The 23,570-nt window shown below is 43.8% G+C and overlaps 1 protein-coding gene across 1 annotated transcript; it reads left to right on the top strand.

The window, feature by feature from the left end:
• Positions 1–891: 891 nt before the first annotated feature.
• Positions 892–3,324, top strand: LOC105892138 (visual pigment-like receptor peropsin). The gene is made up of 3 exons (XM_031585808.1): positions 892–952; positions 2,235–2,569; positions 3,013–3,324. Exons 1-3 carry the CDS (start codon positions 892–894, stop codon positions 3,322–3,324), a joined length of 708 nt encoding a protein of 235 aa, XP_031441668.1.
• Positions 3,325–23,570: the final 20,246 nt, after the last annotated feature.

Here is a 23,570-nt window from a genome sequence, read left to right as displayed (position 1 = left end):
TTTGAGTGAAAGACCAAGAGGATAAACAGCAAAGACATATTTTTTTATAGCCTGTTTTGCTCATATTCACTAGGGGTGCCAATAATTGTGGAGGGCACTGTATGTGTGTGTGTTAGGGCTGAACGATTTGGGAAAATAATCTAATTGCGATTTTTTACCAAAATATTGCGATTGCGATTTAATATGCGATTTTTTTTTTTGTATCCTCTTTTTTTCCCCAACAAAACGTAATGAATGATTTAAATATGACCAACACAATATTAGATACATTTAGTGTAAAATATTCTTTCCCACATTTTACATTTTTATTTAACTGCTCATTACAGAAACAAGAACAACAAATCGGTGGCTTTGCCACTGTGCATTTAAGTAATTTAAAAAAAGTCATTTTAAGTATAAACACTAGGCATGCACTTTTTAAACACTGTGTGCAAAATGTACCATCAAAAAAAAAAAAAAAAAAAAAAAGTTTTTTTTTTTTTTTTATACCACGTTTTTTAATCGCGAACGTTGCGGTTAGAAAATCGCGTTCTATCATATCGCGATTAAATCGCAAATGCAATTAATCGTTCAGCCCTAGTGTGTGTGTGGTTGGGCCTGGGGCATGTATTTAATTTAGTGTTTTAATGTGACTAACTATACCTTGACGTATTTGCAGCCACTGCATCCGTTTTGGGACACACCGTACTGCTCACCACCACTCTGAGAAGATTTTCCACACTGAATGCTACAGAGATCCTGTATATAAATCTGTCTCTAAGCGACCTGTTGGCAGTTATCTTCATGTACCCGCTGTCCATAGTCTCTGCTTTAAATCATGGATGGATGGGTGGGGATTGGACATGTTCATACTACGGCTTTTTGGGATTTTTGCATGCCGGAGCCAGTATAATGACCCTCACGTTCTTGGCTCTCGTCCGATGCATCATTGTATTCAATGCTTCCAATGCCAGTGAGTGATGTTTATATCTGAATGTATCTCACAATATAAAACACATTCCTTTGGGATTATTGAGACATGCTTTCTTTTTTTTTTTTTTTTATTGGGATTTTCAGATAATTATACAGCACAACACAGGACTAGGCAATGAGAACACAGGATGATTGTTCCTACAGAGCTGACAGTGACATGCTTTCTTTAGTGAAAGACTAAATATAAAAGTTAATTAAGGAGTTAGATGTTTGGTTACTTATTTTTCATCAGTCTTTAAAACAGCACATATTGCTGCACTATGTCAAGTGACACAGATGATGTTGATTTTGTGCACTCTTTTGCAGTCTTTCTGTTTATTCTGTTGAAAACCATGAATGTCTTCTAAGAGCTCACAAATGCTGCTCTTGATGAACTACACTCCACAGATTTAGCTTATCTCTGGCATCATTGATTGGCTACACACGGCTACATCAGGTGTGATTGATCAAGCATTTAGCACACGCTTTTATTCAAAGCGATTTACAAGGAAATGTAAAACTACATTTAGTAAGGAGGTGAGGGGAATCAAACTAGCAACGTTGCATCTATTAACAGACTCCTCTACCCACTGGACCAAAGTAACACTTGTTGGAATATATACATACATAGATATCACCCAATATACAGCCCCATACACAGCTTTTTGTTTTGCAGTGCTGGCGGTGTTGGATTTCACCATGATCATGGTCTTGTATTCTTCATAAGCGTGCATGATCATCTCCTGCTCGCCAGCGGAGAAAAGAAGAGGCTCTTTCTTAGAGTTTAGTAGCCATTGTACCATTAAAAAAATCATGGTTTTGGTGATCGACCCTTCCCCCTTTTGAAGTAGGACGAGCATGCGCAGTTGCCCTGATAAATTTAGTCTGGTTCAAATTAACGACATGATTTGACCGCGACTCAGCCTTGCACATATCGATATATCCTGTCCTCAATCATCTCTGTAATTCAAACTGGTTAATGGGACAATTGATCGACTTAACTTAAGCACTTACGACGAACGCGGCCCATGTCTGATGTTTGCAAAACAAACAAAACAAAATTAGCCTGACTATTGAGAGAATGGTGGACCTCCTTTTCCAGAAATGGGTTTAATTCATTAAAATAAAAAATGTAAATGTTAGTGGACACTAACAAAGGGAAACCACCATGCTAATGCTTCACCATAAGGGAATAAATGTAAAAGTAAGACTAGACATTAATGCTGGTAGATACACGTATATGGCTAAAACAGTGTAATATTCCACATTACCTCTGTTTTTAGGAAAGTGGTTCACCAGGAGGAATATCTTCATCATCATCATCATCCTCATCTGGACTCACTCTCTGCTGTGGTCACTGATGCCGCTGTGCGGCTGGGGGAAGTACGGGCCAGAGCCCTCCGGCATCTCCTGCATGCTGGCGTGGGCTGAGCTGAGGGAGGCCAGCGGCCTGTCCTACCTCTTTAGCATCTTTGCCGTCATGCTAGTCATCCCCGCGGTCATCATATTTAGCTGCTATACCTGTATCACTGTGAGGCTGCACTGCCAGTACAAACGTATGGAGAGCCACAGGAGGATGTCCCGTCGAGGGACTCGAGTGGTGCGGAGAATGATCCTGGTATGTGGCCTTTGTTTTCTATTAGATCGGATTCCTTTCAGTTCAGTTTAAAGGTTTGAAGGAAAGAATTCCCTTTCTCACCAACAATAAAACCAAATGAAAAACAACAACTGTGCAAGATAGAAAATATTCTATTTTTTCTTCTGTGACACAACCGGGTGTTTTAATTTTAGACCTGTTTTAGACCCATTTTAGGCTGTTGTTTACAAGTTCAGATCTGACAATTTGTAGATTTACTTTACCTTATCAAAGGCTTGAAGACATAGATTAGACTTTAGAACAGTGAAGTGCATTTGTCCAAGGTTAGATCCCTTAAAAATGGTCAGTAAATAGAGAACATTTGACACCAATTTTGACATTTTACACCAATGCACTTTGAGCTTGGCGTTTACTCTGAGTGGCGATTGTCATATTTCAGCGGTGTAATCTTCTCCTTCTGTCAGATCACAGTGCTTATGAGTGCTGGGTTCCTGGTTGCCTGGACGCCGTATGCAGCAGTCAGCTTTTGGTCGATCTTTTACCCCACATCACCAGTCCCTCCCGTGGTCTCTCTTCTTCCCGCCCTCTTCGCCAAGACCGCCACTGCCTACAACCCTGTCATCATCTTGTACTTGAACTCACACTCGAGCTCGCACTTCCGCAGTGATGCCAAAAAGCTGGTGACCAACATCCGCTTAGGCAAACTAAATGTGGTAAATCTAAGCTCCAAAGAGAACACAGGAACATCTACCTTACAGCCATCGGGGGCTCCCTGACATGTTACCAGTCAATGGGACAGCAGCAACACGAGAACAGTATAACTAATCACCTACCGTTAGGGGTTTTATGGTGGCAACAGAGGATAATATTCTGACTCGGGTATTAGTGTGGCTTTGGCTGTCGGGCTAAATAACAGATCACTTCACACACTCCCTCACAACCAATGAGAGTCCACTGAAAGGTTTACCATATAGTACACACTATGGACAGATTAAGAAACCACGGGCCCCTGGGCCTGGATATTTAGATTTATGTTTGTCATTTACATGTCAATATGAAAAGGTATGTGATAGTTTTAATTGTCTAATTTACACCAAAGAAGTGTGTGGTGCGTGTAAGAGTGTTTGTAAACAAGATGCAATTTAATCATGGAATGTTGATACTGTGCAATACTGTGCCATGCAAGAGGAACAGTTCATGTATCGATACTTCCAAAAGTGTACTGTTCTAGAGTTATGTAAATATACTACTGGTTAAGAAAAATGCTGCTATTTATTGTGTCTCTATACCTTAAAGGCTACGGTGGTGTGCAAACAATATCCGGTGCTTATGATGTTCACTTGCCTTGTATGATCAAAGTATGTGTCTGTTTGATACAACGGTATGTGGTGTAATAATAAATTCATTTTAGAATGAAAAGTGCTTCACAAATCTGTTTCTTCTGTTTGCACCATGTGTTTATGATATATAAAGATAATCCAGGCTGTGCCACCCATTGATAAATATACGTCATCAAATTTGTCACTAAAAGATATACACTGATTTCTAGTGCAGTTCTTTCACAATTAACATTCTCTTTGTTGGAATGATTAGTGGCAGTGCACTACTTAGAGAAGATAATGTTGTATCAGTCCCTGACTGGACTTGAAGAGACCAAAGATTGTGTGCTCTGAGAAAAGAGTCCACATAGGCTACAATCCGTTAGTCAGTTCCTTGACTAGTGAAGACATGTCGACCAAATGACTCCATGACACTTTCCCAGGAAACAAGTACTTCTCCTCAGAATGGATATATTCCACCATTCTTTCTACCTCTCTAACAAGGCTTTTCAGCCACTTTCACTCACAGTAATAGTAAGCAGATAATAACCCCAGCAGCACTGTGTGTTGTCTCTGAAAAGGTAATGGCTGCAGTTTCAAACACAGGTATGTAATTAGAGTGTCTCGTGGCACCATGTTCTAAGAGGTCTGTTGAGTGCTTTCTCCATTCTTTATCCATGATGGAGATGAATGGGCTCTGAGAGCCGAGGCTGGGTGGAGGACAGGGCTAAAGGTTACAGCTAATTATCCATTCAGAGATGACTGAAAGCATTCATGCACAAACCAGATGAATGGCACATCAGAAGATTTAAAGAAGCTTTCCTACAATGTCTCAAAAGAAAACTAAAAGAACCACACTAATGGGTGACACATACTTTATACTGACAAATATGCAGAAGGTCACCTATCTCACTTTTAACCTCCCACAGAGTAACTCTAATGACTCTAATAAGCTACATGTACACAGAAACCTTGACTTCCATGTTCTGAATTACCTTTGAACATTACTTCTTAAAACTGTCATACTTTTATATGAGATACATTGTGTATTGCTTTTGGATGTGCACGTTTGATATTTAATCACATTTAATCACATTCACTGCGATGACCACACGGGGGCAGTGTAGGGTTTAGCGTAAAGTCTCCCAGACTGGGAAACAACGGGTGGAACACAGAGCAGAAACAACGTGAAGGGACATCTGCTAAGGACACACAAGCATACATCTAAAGGTGCAAGCATGGAAGGTAGAAGTTTGTACTGTAACAGCAAGTCCAGCATTCACAGTCCCTTCAAAATAAGCAAACAAATAAAAAATGTGTTAAAAATGAATGAATGAATGATAGTTAGACCAGTGTTGTTAGTCTCTCTGTTAGACATGACAGCCAATTCTGTGTTAGGCATTCACAGCGGTTAGAGTCACATGTCTCTATCATCTCTCACATATAGACAAGTGTGATCAAAAGTTCTATAGTTTCTTTAATTCTATAGTAATTAAAAGTTATTTGCAGCCCAGTATTAAATATGTTAGAGGCCGGTTTGATGCAAAACATTTCACCGTAGTATGCAGTGGAGGGTACAGTTTCGGTAAGTTACAGTACATTCACTGACCACAGGTGCGCATCAAGGCCAAGGACTCAGACACAGGATGAGCGCAGCGCTATGCTAATCTCCAGAAAGGCTCCGCCATCCTAGCTCCTCTTATCTGCACTCGAGTCTGACTGGGGCTATTAGTCTATCAAAGGACCCGCCAGACCTCCTCAGCCTGGTCTGGTCGGGGTTCTGTCCTCCCCAGTGTCCTTCCTGTGCCCTTGGGGACAGAGATCAGAGATCTGAGACTTGAGAGCTTCTTTTATCAAGGGGGATGAATAGCCATTAAGCTCCCTGCTTTCTCTCTTTCTCGCTCTCCATGCATATTGTCCCTTGCTTGTGTCAGGCTAACTTGCTAGTGTCCTGATAAACTTATCTTGGTCATGACCTCAGGTTTTTCAGGCTGTCGTTTTTAAGGCAAACTGTATATTTAATTTAATTTTATACAAGATGCAAAAAAGAATTGGACATTTGGTTGCTTGCCTATCTTTACGGAACATTTGTTTTGTTTTGTTTTCATAATGGGGTGTAGTGAGGAACTGGGGGGAAATGTAATGCAGCATCCTTATGGGGTATTATGTTCTTTTGGGAGGTAAAGAAAATAATGCTCAAAAAAGTAGACTATACCCTATCAGTGATAAATGCATGAATATGGTTCTCTTAGCAGGACATGAAACCTTTTCTTATATTTTTTAAATCTAAGAAAGTTTATCCAGTTCACTTTCTGTAATATTTGGGGGATGTTGCATTAACCTCACTTACCACAAGGGGGTGGTATGACATCGCAAAGTTTGAGAACAAAACCAAGTCTTTGAACCTTATTCTAACATAGTTGGTTGGATGAGTGAAAAAGCAGAAATTGTAATAGATGAAATGTCATATTTTTATTATGCGAATATCCATCTTTATGGTATGTTTACGTGAATGTGCTGGCATATATGTGTGTGTGTGTGTGTGTGTGTGTGTGTGTGTGTGTGTTCTGTATGTGTGTGTATTACATCTGCGTAGAGAGGACAGTAAGAGCACTCTCCAAGTCTTACACAGAATCCCTGCGTGCTCACTGACTCAGACTGCCATCATCAGACAACAATGGCACCCTCACAGAGAGCACGCCATTTCTTTGGCTGACCTAACAGTTATGCTCTCAACAACAGCACAGAGCAGCGCCCAGTGTCCAGCGCCCAGTGTCCAGCGGTCAGTGGTCAATAGCGGCTTTGTGCTGGCTGCAGAAACACACAGTTAAACTACACATGTGGCCCCTAACTCCACAAACCAACACACACTCTGCTGTTTGTGTTCAGAGTTAAGAGTTTGTGTTAACGGGCAGCAACGGTAGCACTCAGTTCAAAATAGATGCTGTGGTTGAATGTTTGTCAGTCAGTAGCAGAGATAAGGCATGGGAAGTCTTAGACCCACAGACCTGATAGAAGGTGTATTTATCAAACATTACCATGGGAGCAGTGATGAAAACAGAGTTGGTGTGGGTTTGATATCTGATCCAAATTGAAATGTTCTGCACTCCGGATTGACAAGACATGCTGTCTTGCTTGGCCTTGCTTGACTTCAGCAGATCCTGATAAACGCTAACTGAATCATGTAGGTATTGCTGTGTATAATCTCATTTTGAGGAAACCAGGCCAGATTAATTGAGGTCTGATGGCATATCAGTGGATGCCAGCCTGGGTTGTGTCTGGTGTCTGTTCTGAGTCAGAAAACAGATGCAAGATATCTAAAAGTAATTCTCACAACTTCGATTTGTCTTTGAATCATTTCCGTAATAGCAGGCTTATCTCTGAATCAAAGAATTAGAAAGATGCTAATGTCATTTTGTGAGCTGGATCCTGGTTACTTTGCGCTGATCTAGCATTAACATTTATTCATGCCAATTATTGTCTCTCTTAGTATTGTATTATAAGCAAATAATATATACAATATTCAATCTCATCTAGCTGACAACATTATTTAGCAGACACTTTTATCCCAAGTGGCCCCAGTGCAGTGCGTGTAAGACACACAGTATAGGTGTTGAACCTGGATATCTCAGGGTATTGTTACCCCACCGCGTCCTTCTCCAGTGTAGCCGTGCCTGTAGCTCCAGCTGCTGGTTGACTCTGGAACTACTCAGGCCCTGATCTTGAGGGGCCAGACGAGGGTCAGGTCCAGTCCAGAGCAGGCTGCTTTCTGAATGATAGGTTGAAGGTTAGGCTCAGTGCCACCATCCCTGTATAACTCTGGGAGTTTGGCCCGTGATGACGGAAATCACACTACTAGTTCTCAAGAGCAGAAATCCACCTAATGGGATTCCAGGTGGCGGAGCAGAGGGTTGCGTGGTTCTAACACATGCCATTACGAAGCGATAACGCACATCATCGTAACAGAGGCAGGGCGGGATGAATCAGGAAGGTGGGATATAATTGGAGGACAATGCATTTGCAGGTCAAGAGTTAAGAATTCCAAGAACCCACTGGGAATGTACAGTCCGGTCATCCATGCACGGCAGCCCAGCCCAGTCTTCCTCATGGACAGCATATCGTGTGTGACATTTAGCTGCAAGCCTCACCTGGAACGTGTGGCACTGATGTATTTAAACTGCTCCTGATTTGGCCAAATCTGATGGTGTATCGTAATTAGGGTATCATTACAACTGGAGGATGGGGGTACAGCCCAGAGTGTAGTCCAGGCACCCCTTGTTGCAGTCCTCCCTCTGACCCTTTAGGCCTAAGGAAGGGTACAGAGAACAGAAGGGCACCCAAAACGGTTGACCTTGGTATGCTGGCTGGGGGCAGGGTGGAGGCGGTTACATAAGACTCGTCCAGGGAGGCGGTGAATGATGCCTTTGTGTGTGGCTTTGCGGGCAGCTCCCTCCCCATCAGCTGAGCACAGCAGAGCAGGACTGGATGGCATCATGTTCAGAGGCAAGGGGAGGGGACAGAGACAGAGCACAGGGACACACCCAGCACCAGAGGTGTGACAGGTGTGTGCGCGCACATGTGTGTGTGTTTGTGCGTGCGTGTGTGTGTGTGGTGTGTGTGTGTGTGTGTGTGTGTGTGTGTGTGTGTGTGTGGATGTGTGTGTGTCGCCAATCTTCAATCCACCCAACCTGACTGGAGGTGATGGTGGTGGAGCATGAAGCCCTGGGGCTGAGGACTGGGGGTGATGGTGAAGCCCTGGGGCTGAGGACTGGGGGTGATGGTGAAGCCCTGGGGCTGAGGACTGGAGGTGATGGTGAAGCCCTGGGGCTGAGGACTGGGGGTGATGGTGAAGCCCTGGGGCTGAGGACTGGAGGTGATGGTGAAGCCCTGGGGCTGAGGACTGGAGGTGATGGTGGTGGAGCATGAAGCCCTGGGGTTGAGGAATGCAGCTCTGCTGCCAGTACTGCTTGTGGCGAGGGCTTTCCACACTTTAGTTGACCTTTAGTTGACCTTTAGTTGACCTCTGATAGTATCTGCATCAACTATGTCAATTCTGGGCCAGATCCACTCCTAAGGCAACTATCTTCTCTTATCCTCTTCTCCTCTTCTCCTTTCCTCCTTCACTCCTCTGCCTATTCTTCATTCTTTCCTTCTCTCTGCCCTTCTCCTCTCTTCTCCTCTCCTCTCTTCTTTTCTCCTCTCCTCTCCTTTTCCCCTCTATTCTCTTCCCGTCACCTCTTCTCTTGTTTTCTCTTCTCTTTTCTTGTAATTCAAAACTAGTATGTTTGCCTGAACAGGACAGTAATTCAGTATACCAGACATGACGAGGGAAATGTGCCTGCTTGATTTCTTTGTCCTAAAGCGCAGGTTCCGTATTCCGTGTATTGACCGTGCACATAATCAGAGTCAAGGCAAACCTGCTCCTCGAGGAAATAAAGTGGTGATAGTGACATAGTAACATCAATGGCATGTGCCCAGGCAACACCCATACTCATGAGTACATACTTATACCCCTCATCATCTAATCTGCTGTGGTATGTAGATGAGGCTCTCAGAAACCAATGCCAGAAATGATCATGATGTTCCAGTCGAACTCTTAATTACTGCTATAGAGAGTCCTTACAACACACCGAAGATCATCTGTGTTTGCTACCTGACGGGATTCCAGATTGAACTGAGAGTGTATGGCTTGAATATGTGCATGTGTTTGAACATGTGTGTGTGTGTTTGAACATGTGTGTATTGTTACGTACCGCACAATTTCAATAATAATAAGTGAATTTAATAAATAATAATAGGAGTTTAACAAAGACTAGAAAATGATAAATAGTTAAGCAATAAAGATTAGATAAGTGTGGTGTAAGTCAGTGTGAAGGAATAACCCAAAATGTGGTGTGGATCAGTATAGGAGAAACACACAAAAACACAACGGAAGCCAAAAGCCGCGAGGAGGAGAGAGAGACCGCCATGTTGGAATCGTAGCCCTTTTATCCTCCAGCCAATCACGCGCACCTGAGCAGAGACAAGGGACAAAACCAATATGCCCATCTGCCCCGTGGGCGGGGTAAGCTGAGCCGTCACAGTATGTTTGAACATATGTGTATGTTTTGTTTGTACTTTGGGGCAAAACAACACCGTCTCGCTTTCTGAAGAACAGAAAACAAACACGTTTCTGACACTTTTTCTATGACTTTTGAGGAACAGAATAAAGACATACATATGACACTTTCTGGATGACTGTGCTGTATGCTTGTCTGTGTTCTTATCCATATGTATGCAATAAATGCAAGTACGATGCAATGGAAGCATGGAGTGTGTGCAAAGCGTGTAATGATTGTGTGGAGTGTGTGAACATGCATGTGTGTGATTGCATTGACATCAATGACCTTGACAACCTTATCCTAAGTATCCAACTTTCACCGCAAAACACAAGACATCAGGTCAATACAGATGCATACTGCATCACATTAGGTTAGCATTAAACTGGACATGTAGGTCTTAACCCTGATAGCAGATTATTCTAGAATGTACTCTGGTCCAGACATAGCATGAAACAGGGACTGGTTGCCTTGCAGAGTGAGCTGCGATCTTGAAATTGAGTAAATGTTATGAAACAGGGTTGAAGTGGTCTGAACTTTAATCTGAGAATAGGTCAGTTGAGGTAGACCCGTAATCCCTTTCACCTGACCTCTACCCTTCTAGATGAAATGAACACCCGTTGTCCACGGAGCCCCTGAAAGGCCACAACAGACAGTAGCCTGATCAGCTTTTGTGTGTTTCTAAACAGCCAGTTGATTGCTTCATCTCAATCAGTGGTGCAGATTATATGTACGTTTGTGACTTCATATTTCCATCTCATTCCCAGTAATAGAACATAGAATGCTCATCAGCCTACTCCGCACAAATGTAGGATAATCGGATAAACACAACAACTCACACTTGGGTTCAAGGGGCTCTTACCCATAATGCCGTGTGGCTTCACGGTCAAGCGTGCTTGCATCTCAATTGCTGTTTTCGTGGAGGCCTGCTGGTGGAGGGTGAGTCAAGCGCCTCCCTGCCTCTCCAGAGCAGGATGTTCCCTCGGGAGGCTCGTCATGGTCAATCCCATCATTATCCCCTCTTTCCACTCCCAGGTGTTTCTACTGCCATCTACAAACACACACACACACACACACATGCACACACTCTCTCTCACTCTCACACTGAAAGAGTGCCCAACCCATCCCTCCCACCAGCTCTGTTAAGGAGAGCTACACCTGATGCCAAGTTATTTTTGGAGGCCCTTATACCTGTTCCTGTTTCACCCTCACACCTCAAATGTGTTTATAGCGCCACTACACTAGAGTAGAGTACTGTAGGCTAGGCTAGGCTAGGCTAACACTAAGGTGTAGGCCTGATGGAGTAAAACAATAGTGAAATATACTAAAGGAGCGATCACTACCTGTGTTCTACAGCATGGAATCTGATGGTTTGATCCAAGATTGACAAAATATTCCACTGGAGAATCCGGTGTTTTCCACCGTCTTCCGTCAATTCTTGACTTTTGGTGGAGAGGTTCCTCAATTTAGAAATGGTTGGGGAAGAAGCGTTCTGTTCTTCCAAGAGGATGTGGTAGGAACTGAACATACCCCATGTGCATTTGAAAATGTTCTGTTGCCATGGGTTAAGCAAGAGGAACATATTGTTCCTCTGCTTGAGAACGGAGAGGGGGAAAATTCATTGACTCACTGTGTCAGCCAGAGCATTTAAAAAACCAAACCTCTGTTGTTTAGAGATAAGGGTATTTTATAGTCTTCCGCGACTCCAATGACTGCACTTTGATGTATGTGCCGTGAGTGGTTTATTATCCTTCATGCAATGCAAACAGAAACCAGACCATGGTAAACATGCCAGAAATGAAGCGCATGAAGTTGCTGTTCTTTTCCACCGCTGGGAAATGTATGCAGCCTGGCAGCTCTGTGTTTGTCACACGTTCAGGAAGTAGTGGTTTATTTATGTGAATGATCAGTTCTCTGGGTTCAACCTGGATTTAGCAGGCCAATACACTTCAAGGTACAGTATGGATTTAGGGTGATCTATTTGCAGAAATGGAATATAGTATTCATGATTATGTTTTCATTAGTGTATAATGGCACTCTGAGATTCTTTTGAATGAAGAGTGCGCTACAAATAAAATGCATTATTCTTATTCTTATTCTTATTATAATCACCTGTAACTATTAATCATTGTGTTTCCGTTAGCTTAGAATGAGCCCTTTGTATCCCCTTGTCATTTTGCGGCGCTATGTTTTCTACAGAAGCCCAAAACGGACAAACCAAAACACCGCCACTAGAGCACCTTTTGCATTGTTATGGCACCTCAAGGTTCTTATAGGCAAGTCTCACCACTCACCACGCCTCCCGGCAGCTCTTTTGGGTTAATGAGATCAGGCTCCTATCTAAATGAATTGGGATAGGTCCATAACTCCACATAGGATGTTCAAACAGATATGAAAAGTCCATCATGTGAATCCTTGTTTATATCTGACATAATCAGTGTGAACATTGTTTCCCCAAAAGGTCAAACAAGGCTAAAAAATACTTTATTCTTCTTAGTGACTTAGTTCACTGCGCATGCACCAAGTTTCACGGTGCGGCTATTACTATGGAAACACTGGAAATAAACAGAACGTGTAATCAGTTATGTTTGTGGCTCATTCTAATACAGGGCAGGACCGCCATGTTTACCATCATATATCTTTGTATCTTCTAATACTGTGACCTATTTCCTTAACTCTTAAAATATCCTAACGTGGTCTATATATTGCTTTGTTGCTTGGATACCAGAGAGACAAACATGAAAGAAAAGGAGAACTGAAAACATCCAGCGCGTGGTTAAAAGTGAGAATTCGTATCTTGTTCACGCCACTGCTTCACTCTGTGGTTAAGAAAAGGGATGTGGACTGGCTGTATGAGGTTTACCCTCAGATAGATTAGTCAGCTTTCTCAGAGATTCACACCAGCTGCTATTTCCCCCCTCACAGCAAGCAGCAGTCAAAGCTCTAACAACTGAAGACAAGTTGAATGTATCAACATTGTTAAATGTCTCAGAAGGGGTCTGCAACTGATGGTAAACCACAGGAGAGGAGCTGCCGACTTCCTGAAAGGGTCCCAGTTCTCCTCAGGTGCCATTTCCTTGGTCACCCCACCTTACACAACCAGCAGTGGTTGCCAGGAGACGTCGCCCAGTTCCGGAACCTGAACTCGACACCGTCACCGCAGTGATCGTGGCCCCCATCAGACAGGCGGTAATTGTGACACAGATACGAGGAGACAAGGAACCGTGGAGTTCCAGGTCGGCGTCCCCTGCAACATAACATGCCCATCAAAGACTGCACGAGCCACAGGATGTGAGAGCTCTGATATCGGGGCAGAGGTAGGGTGGGGGTGGGGGTGGGGGGCTTTCTGAGGACATAGAGAAACTGAAGAAATTACTCAGGGGGCGTGCTTTGCCCTTGTCTGCCCAGGATACCTTCCACAGAGCGCCAACGACACCAACTCCTTCCTCCCACCCCTCCACACTCCATCCATCCATCTACGCATGACTACATGGTCCACCCCTCTGCTGTGATCTGTTCATGTCTGGCCCTTAAAGCCCTCTGTCGTTACAGTGCAGCCAGCTGTTTTTCCCCATGTTTTTCCTCTCATGTGCTATGCTAACTGGCCAAGGGAAAAGGACGTTTTTGTCTGTTTGCAGTCTTTTAATTGAGTTTACAGCTCAGCCTCGGAGTGTGTGATTAGTTCTGACGGTTCCTGTGGTAGATCCATTCAGCGCAGATCAAACCACTTCAGGTTAATTAGGTGTTGGGCATTTCTCTGTGGCACTGCAAATGAGTCACGGAACACTGAGGGGGACCTACTGTGCTCTCGGACTCAAGTCTTAGACCATCCCCATCAGATTCGACTGAAAAGATTACCCCCCCCCTCTTTCTTTTACAAATGTTTGATCATATAAAATTAAATTAACACATACTTGTATCATTTCATTTGAGCTATTTAATCATTCAAAGTCATTTAACACTTTCTTGTGCATGACAGTGAAGTAGAGAAAAATTATATTTTATCCAAACATTACTTTGGATATGTGACTGTGTGGGCACAACAAGCCAATAACAGAGTTATATTACAAAAACTATATGTTTGCTTTAAAAGTAAACAAACAAACACAGAAAAGCATTCAAGCATTTTGGACAGTTTAGCATTCAAGGATATTGGATAATTTACTTCTGCCTTTAATTATCTACTGCATTTACGTATAGCATTCAGATGAATCCTTCTCCTCAGGTGCTGCTTGATGTAGTCTTTCCATCTCCAGTCGTGTCCTCCTGTGACTCTTCTCCGACTGTGTCACTGTCCGCTCAGGGCTCATTCAGCCCAAACTCTCCTGCTGACTTTCAACCTGCTGCCAGGTGCCGAGGGTACGTTCAAGATTGGGGCTAATTGGGGATTGGGTCGCTAATGCACCTCGGCTGGAACACACAGCACAGCAGCGGGCGGGTGAGCCGCAGCACCGAACCCAGTCGGCCGGTCGCCATGGCTACCGCCACGGGTCCTTTTAGCGGCGCACACACACAGAAGATTTGGCCTGGCGAAGGTGACTGTCTGGGTGCAGTGATTAGTAGATGAAAACAGATCAACTGGTCTTTATTGGTCAGTCACCGTTTGACCATGCAAAATCATGCAATGACATTGTAAAGCTGAAGGCACGTTCTTGTCATGGATATGAAGACTTTTGGAATGCTTGAAGACTTTTTGAATAATGCACTTTCATTAGGACGTGAAGAGTTTCCATGGAAGTGCAAATGACACAGCAGACACTACTATTCCTGTTTACACTACTAGTTTTCTTTCATCAGTTGAAATGGAGAAAATCTAAATGAAGTCACTTTAAGAAGAAACTTCAATTTGCCATGAAAGCAGCAGATTCTGGAATGCATTTAGCCCAGGTCTGGCCCTTATCTGGCCCAGGTCTGGCAGTTGCTGTGTCATGATCACTGAGAAATGATGGGCTGGGAATGAATGGTGCAATGGTCCAATTAACCTGCCTCTAACCTCCAACCATATGTCTGCGTTGCATTTTCCCAGGAGCATTGTTTAAACTTTAAAGCTAGTGCATAATAATGGGCTGAATGAATGGGGCAGATCCCTCGGAATAGCACATACACTCGGAATAGCACACACTGAAAAATGATGGGTTGGGAATATAAATGGTGAAAGAACAGCACACCATTAGCCTTCCACTAACTCCTTAATTTTAAGGCTGGCGAAATTTGTCTGAGGAATGGCAATATCATATTTTTCGACGTAACATTATTGACGGTGGTACATAAATGCCTTTGGTTTTCTTGTGCTTCTGGTTGTGAAGGAAGTTAGTCCAGATAGCGGCTGACCGAAATTGAATCGGCCCGGAAATTGCCCACATCAGGCACATCTGTGTTAACTTGGTTCCGGTACGTTCTGGAATCAGCCAGTAAGTCACAAATTTCCAGCTTAGCTAAGCATATGAGGACAAGTGCAGAGGGGCTTCCGAGCAAGGAGAGGAAAAACACGACCTTTGGTGTCAAACACAACCCTCAAACAACACGTCCCATCTCAAACAAGAGGCTCTGGGCTCTCACAACACCAGCTGTGTAAAGCCTGCGTCGTGGGGAAGCTACTATTCTTAGCTGCACACCGTTGAGATCAAGCCAACGAGCATAACAACAAACTTCAGGTGGCCGGGCCTACTCTTCCCTCTCCCCGTCCTCAGGCCCCGTTATGGTCTTCAGAGTCCAGAGGAAAGAATTTTCCATACTGTTGTAATGCGTTGATCCCACTGCCTGGTTTGTGCAGTCAGTCACTGTCATCTTGAGGCTCGCCAGATGTTAGTGGAGTTTGGGTATTTGGGGACGTGATGTTCCCATCATGATCCCTCCCCACACACACACACACACCCACACACGTCTGAGAACACACTTCCTGGACACCGTGGGCACTACGTACTCAGTCATCCAGGAATAACCTCGCCGCCAAATCCTGTCAGCCGTCTAGCCTAGTCATCTGTTCTGTTCATTCTTACTCTTGTTCTTTCATTCAGGTGCAGATGGACCTCAGAGATAAGTGTCTCATGCAAACACTCACACATGCTCTCAACCTCTTACAGGAATATTGAGGCTGGCGGCCTAAAGCCTTTTATGTGCACAGCTGTAATTTTCCTTTTCGTCAATGTCGGTTTTATGTTGAGATTAAACTATGTGTGTGTGTGTGTGTGTGTGTGTGTGTGTGTGTGTGTGTGTGTGTGAGTGTATGTGTGTGAGTGTGTGTGTGTGTGTGTGTGTGTGTGTGTGTGTGTGTGTGTGTGTGTGTGTGAGTGTGTGTGTGTGTGTGTGTGTGTCAGGGGTTGTATAATCCTCTTTAATCGTGTACACACAGTTTATAATCCCAGGAAATGCCCCCCCATCCCAGTCCGCTCTGGTTCCTGCTGTTGTGAGATTGATTGTTGTGGTGCTGCGTTGATGAGGTGGAGTCTGTGATGCCACCTGTTCCTGAATTACTCCAAATGCTGGAACCCACCGCCCACACACACGGATTTATACACACACTCATGCATGCACACACACATGCACACACACATACACACACACACGCACACACACACACACACACTCACACGCACACACGCGCACACACACGCACACATACACACACACACACACACACACACATACACACTCGCACGCACACACGCACACACACACACACTCACACAGACCACACACACATACACACACACATGCACACATCCCCCCACACACACAAACAGGCCACGCACTCATGGAAGTTAGACAGCAGTGAGAACAAGCTTGATGAACACCTCCATTGAGTCCTAACTTTCTCCTCAGTCTCCTTCTGTGTGATTTCACTCCATTCCACTGGTAGCCTGTTTCAGCACTGCACCTAAAGCTACCCTTTCTGCCTGCCCTGCCCTTTGTTATTTCCCCTGTAACATTAGAAAGGCAGGGCATGCTGTATCAGATATCTAGACGTCCCCTGCTGGGTGGCAGAGGCAGCTGCCTGAATGAGTCATGTGTGGTGTTGTGTTGTGTGGTGTGGTGTTGTGTTGTGTTGTGTGGTGTGGTGTTGTGTTGTGTTGTGTTGTGTTGTGGTGTTGTGTGTTGTGTGGTGTGTTGTGGTGTTGTGGTGTTGTGTTGTGGTGTGGTGTTGTGTTGTGTGGTGTGTTGTGGTGTTGTGATGTGTTGTGTTGTGTTGTGTTGTGTTGTGTGGTCTGTTGTGTGGTGTGGTGTTGTGTTGTGATGTGTGGTGTGGTGTTGTGTGGTGTTGTGTTGTGATGTGTGGTGTTGTGTTGTGTTATCTGGTGTGGTGTGGTGTGGTGTGGTGTGGTGTGGTGTGGTGTTGTGTTGTGTTGTGTTGTGTTGTGTTATCTGGGGTACGTTCGTCGTAGGATTGAAGCTAAGTTAATCAATTGGCCTTTTAGCCCGTTAAGATTAGCGAGCTGATTGAGAACAGCAAATATCGGTTCGTTAACGGCTGACCCGCATCCTAATCATGTGGTTAATTTCAAGCAGGCTAAAGTTATCATGGCATTTGCGCGTGCACGTCCTACTTCAAAAGGCAGGAAAGGTCGATCACCAAAACCATGATTTTCTAACGGTATAATGGTTCTAAACTCAAAGAAAAGGGCTCTTTTTTTCTCCGCTGGCGAGTAGGAGATGAACATGAACGCTTATGAAGAATACAAGACCATAATCATGGCAAAATTCAACACCACCACCGCTGTGAGAGCAAGGTGTGTTGGGATGTTTATAGGGTGATATCTATGTATGAATTCCTGATGGCAAGTGTCAGCTGGTGCAGAGGTTACCTCTACCGGTTTGAATCTGCATGGTTGCTAGTTCAAATCCCCTCACCTCCGTCCTCGGTGTAGTTTTACATTTCCTTGGAAGTCGTTTTGAATAAAAGCGTCTGTTAAATGACTAAATGTATTAATAACAAATACAATAAATTGAAGCAGTGAAAATAAATTGTCTGTATTTCTCTCTATTCTTATCATGAGTCCACCGTAATCATTTTCTACAATAATGATATGCTATGGGGTACTACAGTTTTTCTCGATTGCTAACACACATTTTTTGAAAGCATGCCTCGTTTCCTCAAAACTCTAAACACAAATCCCAAAACCACTCACACAAAATGCTAAACCCTTTATACATCCTGCAAAAGGCAACTTTGCTTTCAAAACAGTGTTATGTCACCTCAAAAGGGTACTTTGTTTTCTAATGACAAACACAGCCCATTATATGAGTAGACATTCTAAGCATCGATTGAACACTGATGTGCTCAATGGAAAACACTACTATGAAATGGGAAAACACCAGTATGAAGGCCTTATCAGGAACATTATGTTACTATACGCTTACTCCTTTAGTAAAATATAACTGTATAATGTTTTTACGCAAATATAAAACAACACACAAATATACAGTAACAACTAAAATATTTCTTTATTTTTTCCAAAAGTGCTGTAGCCTATACATCACAGCAAACACAAATGAATGTGTAAATGATTTGCACAGAACAAACAATAGGATATAGGCCAGTACAGTCAACAAAAAAAAGAAAGAAAAATGTAAAATAAAAAAGGACAAAAAACTACTGCATCCTGTTCTAGCTCAAGACAATATTGACAATGTGCTATCAGAAATAGACCTACACAGTGTTGTGAATGTTGTTGCATTTTGTGTGAGTGGTTTAGGGATTTGTGTTTAGAGTTTTGAGAAAACGAGGCATGCTTCATGTGTGTAAGCAATCGAGAAAAACTGTAACATTGGATTGGATTGCAATACAGTACAGTAATGTGTCAGTGCTGATAGGACGCAATCAGTTGTGGAAATGTATATGACTTACTTGCACATAGTCATAGCATAACTGTTTGACTGTCGGAGTTTCTGACAAAAGGCACCCTGTACACCTGCTTTATTCTCAAGGTGTTCCGCCTTAGAACACAGTCCACTGTGGCTAGGCTCACTGTATTGATGTTTAGGAATTAGTCTTGGTCATCAATGGTTGCACTTTGTATTTGTTTACGTAATTTTACAGATACAGTACAATGGAAAATACAAGAATACTATGCTCCTGATAAGGCATTCAAACTAGTGTTTTCCTGTCATAGTAGTGTTTCTTACCTATTCCCTCTTCTGAATGTCCAGAGAATGGATGCAACTGAGAATCGGCTTATATTTGGTTGAACCCTCTGGCCAGCCTCCTGCATGGTCAAACCATCAGAGATAATGGCTCTCCTTCTTGCTCTTTCTCTTCATCCTCTTCCTCCTCCTCCTCCTCCTCCTCTTACTCTCACTCCTCTGCCTTTCTGATCACCTCTCACTTCAATGTTGCCATCAATTGTTCTCCAAACCAGGAGCTAACCTGTGGCCATCATATTGCTAAAGCTTTGATTTCAAATTGCACAACAGCCTTGGAAATGGAAGTTTTGCCAATTGAATAGCAGTGTGTTCTGTCTGAACACAAGGAGGTTTTGGCATTGATGAAGTGTGCAAAGTAGAGAGGATGGTGTTTAGTGTTTTGAAGAAAGTGTGGTTAACAATTGAAATTTGTGTCTAAAGCAGATAATTGTGTGTTGTGAGTTGAAGAAAGTGCGGTTAACAATTGAAATCTGTGTCTAAAGCACATAATTGTGCTTATAGTTTAGCAGAATTGGTTTAGGGAGTTGGCACATGAGTTACAGGTTGTGGTCATTGTGCCATAAGTTCCAGTTTTTGAATGTAATCAATCGAGAAAAACTGTAATAACACTCATATAATTATGAGTGCTTTGTTCTCCACATCACCGACACTACAAAAATGTACCACTCGCAAAAAAGCGCAAGACAGTCAATGTGGTGTTTGCAATAAATTACTCGAGAAGGTCTTGTAAATTAATGATTCCTTGTTGGCTGAATCGGTAGCGCTCATACAAGAATAATGGATCTTGGCGATCGCAAAGAACTCTCTCCCTCCGCTAATCTAACTCTAATATCAGTCCTTGGTCAATGGGATCCCTCCTTTTTCCGGGGGTGTGGCAAGCTTATCCAGCTACACTTAAGTTAGCCTGCCCTGGAGCAGGTTAGTGCTAATCGATATGTAACTATGGTGATTTATCAAAAGTTGCTTCCACGAACCAAAAAGAGGGGCGTTTTTTATTTTAGCCTGAAAATTAGCTCGCTAAACCGTTTAGCGAGCTACGACGAATACCCCCCTGGTGTGGTGTTGTGTTGTGTGGTGTGGTGTGGTGTGGTGTTGTGTTGTGTGGTGTTGTGTGGTGTTGTGTTGTGTTGTGATGTGTGGTGTTGTGTTGTGTTATCTGGTGTGGTGTGGTGTTGTGTGGTGTTGTGTTGTGTTATCTGGTGTGGTGTTGTGTGGTGTTGTGTTGTGTTGTGTTGTGATGTGTGGTGTGGTGTTGTGTTGTGTGGTGTGGTGTGGTGTTGTGTTGTGTTGTGTTTGTGGGTGCAGGCTGAACTGCAGTAACACAACTGTGTTGTGCTTCATCTGCGTTTCTTCACCCCAGAAGGCCCACTGTCATCCCCTCTCTGTGACTGTGTGTGGACCCCCTCTCTGTGACTGTGTGTGGACCCCCTCTCTGTGACTGTGTGTGGACCCCCTCTCTGTGGGGGGTGGGGGGGCTTTTCCTTTTTTTACCACATGTTCGTGACTCCCCCCACTCCTCTGTGGAAATAATGGGTTATTATGTAAGTTACCCTCTCACACACGATCAGTGTAATTGAACTCATGTGCTTTTTCTCCTCTTAAGCACAGCAGGAATGTGTTTGGGAGGGAGCTCACGTGAATAGAGGTTTGTGTGTGCTCACGTGAATAGAGGTGTGTGTGTATGTGTGTGTGTGTGTGTGTGTGTGTGTGTGTGTGTGTGTGTGTGTGTGTGTGTGTGCGCATGAGTGTGCCTGCAAGCATGTATATATGTGTGTGTGTGTGTGTGTGTGTGTGTGTGTGTGTGTGTGTGCGCGTGAGTGTGCTTGCAAGCATGTATATATGTGTGTGTGTGTTTGTGTGTGTGCGCGCGTGCATGTGTGTGTGTGCGCGTGAGTGTGCTTGCAAGCATGTATATATGTGTGTGTGTGTGTGTGTGTGTGTGTGTGTGTGTGTGTGTGTGTGTGTGTGTGTGTGTGTGTGTGTGCGTGCTCGTGCATGTGTGTGTGTAAAGCCCAAGCTCTCTGGTGTGCACTAGTGCTCAGCCTTTGTGAATACCTCCAGATCCTATACACCAGGTGAGGCCTGCTGGTCCTCCAATCAGAGTGCTCTAATATCCCACAATGCCGTGCAAAGTCTCTGTGGTGCTGAGGCCAGATGTAACACCCCATAAGGAGTGGAGTAGTTGCTGCTAAATAGGGTGATGATGAAAAACGTATCTAATTTGATGCATGGAAGGTGCCATCTTTGTATGAGGTTGGAACCCAAGGCTTGCTTCTTTGTTTCAGACACAAAATGCAAAAGCAAACACTTTAATTTTCAGTTACATTTTCTCATAATCAACTTTTAATTCCCCCATTTTACAATGCTTATTTGAGACTCAATGAGACTCTGTTCAGAATGATTTCCCACAACAAGGAAAGATTGCTGTCCCTCTAACCCCGAATAATACAGCTGTGCGCCTATCAGTGTTAGCACTGTTTTCCCCACTGTTTTCTGTTTTGCAACCACCACTCTGTGTTAGCAGTGATGAAAACTCTCATCTGTGTGCTGTTTGTCTGGGTGTCTCTACCTGCATAGAGTGTCATGTGTGATCGCGTAAACGGACAACCTGGTTTCCCCGTGGTGTCCTTGTTTTGTGCTATTCCACTCTCATTCTGCCAAACGGCACTTAACAACCAGCCATAGACACTTGGGTGATTTAGTTTGTGATTTATTTTCAGTGGGGACTCATGGACACTGAGTTTTATCTCTCTCTCTGTGTGTGTGTGTGTGTGTGTGTGTGTGTGTGTGTGTGTTTGTGTGTGTGTGTGTGTGTGTGTGTGTGTGTGTGTGTGACTCCACAGAATGGCCCGCATGAGTGCACTTGAAAGCTGACGCAGCTTGTTTAAGGAGAGCCCCTGGATGTAGGCTAGCACTTAGCCTACCCATCAACACCTATTCCTGTTTCACGCACCAGCGCAGCGACTCCTCCAGAGGTGTTGGGTTTCCATCATGGAACATCGCCGTGATCACTCACTCCCATGGGCGGCCCTGGGGAGTCAGATGTAGATATCTGTGTCTCCAGGGTGGGCCTGTGACACTGCAGCCAGGCTCATGCACTATAATGGATTCATTTGACAGTTAGCATTTAATGTACATTTCATTATTTACTGCAGGTCAACAGGTAGCTTCGCCAGCAAGTAAGATGTGAAAAGGCATCACATGAAATGTAAAGCCACCTGACTCTCTCCCATGGGAGGTCAGATGAAGATGTCTGTGTTTCCATAGTATGGCTGTGAAGCTGCAGCCACTGTCTGTGAACCATAACTGATTATAATTTCTACCACCTTTTCATTTACATTGAATTATATATTGTAGGATTTATTTAAAGGTTCAACAGACAGCAATGTTATTAAGAAAGTTGTAAAAAGACTTCATGCACGCATTAATGTTAAAAAAAAACATGACGCATAAAACAAGCCAGTATCAGTATCTGTACCATTCAAATTAAGCAACAGGGTTAGATTTCAACAGGGTTCGATTTCAACAGGTGTTTGAGGTGCCGGCTTTTTTATTTGTCACCAAAAACACCCTTGCCACACCAAGTAATAGTACTAGTAATTTTCCAAAGCAAACTATGCAGTTTTTGAACTCTTGTTGCACAATTTATTGTCCACAGAAGAAATATTCCTGCCAGGATGCTATTGTGCTCCTTGCCAATCACCTTGACCTGATAAGAAGAGCAGAGAAAGTTAACATTTAACTAAACGCATCTAAAAATAGCTGCTGCTGCATGAAAGGAAAGCTGTGGCGATGGAACCACGGAGGTGACATGTGCTGAGTGGCACTCTACTCCATTTAGGGCTGGACTGCAGAGACTGACCAGTGGCCTGGGCTGGACTGCAGAGACTGACCAGTGGCCTGGGCTGGACTGCAGAGACTGACCAGCACTCTACTCCGTTTAGAACATCCTGATGTGTCTCTGGACTGCAGAGACTGACCTGTGGCTAAGGAGAGAGAACCAGCTGAGCAGTAAGCACTGATATCCTTCTGGGGTGATGCAGCCAACAAGTGTCCATCCTGACACACAAGCTGAAACATGACAGCACTGAGAGATTAGAGACACACACACACAAACACACACACACACACACACGCACACACACATACAAACACACGCACACACACATACACATACACACACACACACACACACACACACACACACACACACACACACACGCACACACACTCACTCTCTCTCTCACACACACACACACACACACACACACACACACACACGCATACACACACACGCACACACACACACACTCTCTCTCTCACACACACACACAAACACACACACGCACACACACATACAAACACACGCACACACACATACACATACACATACACACACACACACATGCACGCACACACACACACACACACGCACACATACACACAGACACAGACACAGACATA

This window comes from Clupea harengus, chromosome 19 (assembly GCF_900700415.2).
Source record: "Clupea harengus chromosome 19, Ch_v2.0.2, whole genome shotgun sequence".
Classification (NCBI taxonomy): domain Eukaryota; kingdom Metazoa; phylum Chordata; class Actinopteri; order Clupeiformes; family Clupeidae; genus Clupea; species Clupea harengus.
This window is presented reverse-complemented; position numbering and strand designations above follow the sequence as displayed.

Bases quoted from the DNA above. Each gene is read 5' to 3' on its own strand.
- LOC105892138 (XM_031585808.1), top strand. From the start codon at position 892: ATGACCCTCACGTTCTTGGCTCTCGTCCGATGCATCATTGTATTCAAT. The intron at 953-2,234 runs GTGAGTGATGTT...CTCTGTTTTTAG, and splicing joins ATTCAATGCTTCCAATGCCA to GAAAGTGGTTCACCAGGAGG. The intron at 2,570-3,012 runs GTATGTGGCCTT...TCCTTCTGTCAG, and splicing joins TGGTGCGGAGAATGATCCTG to ATCACAGTGCTTATGAGTGC.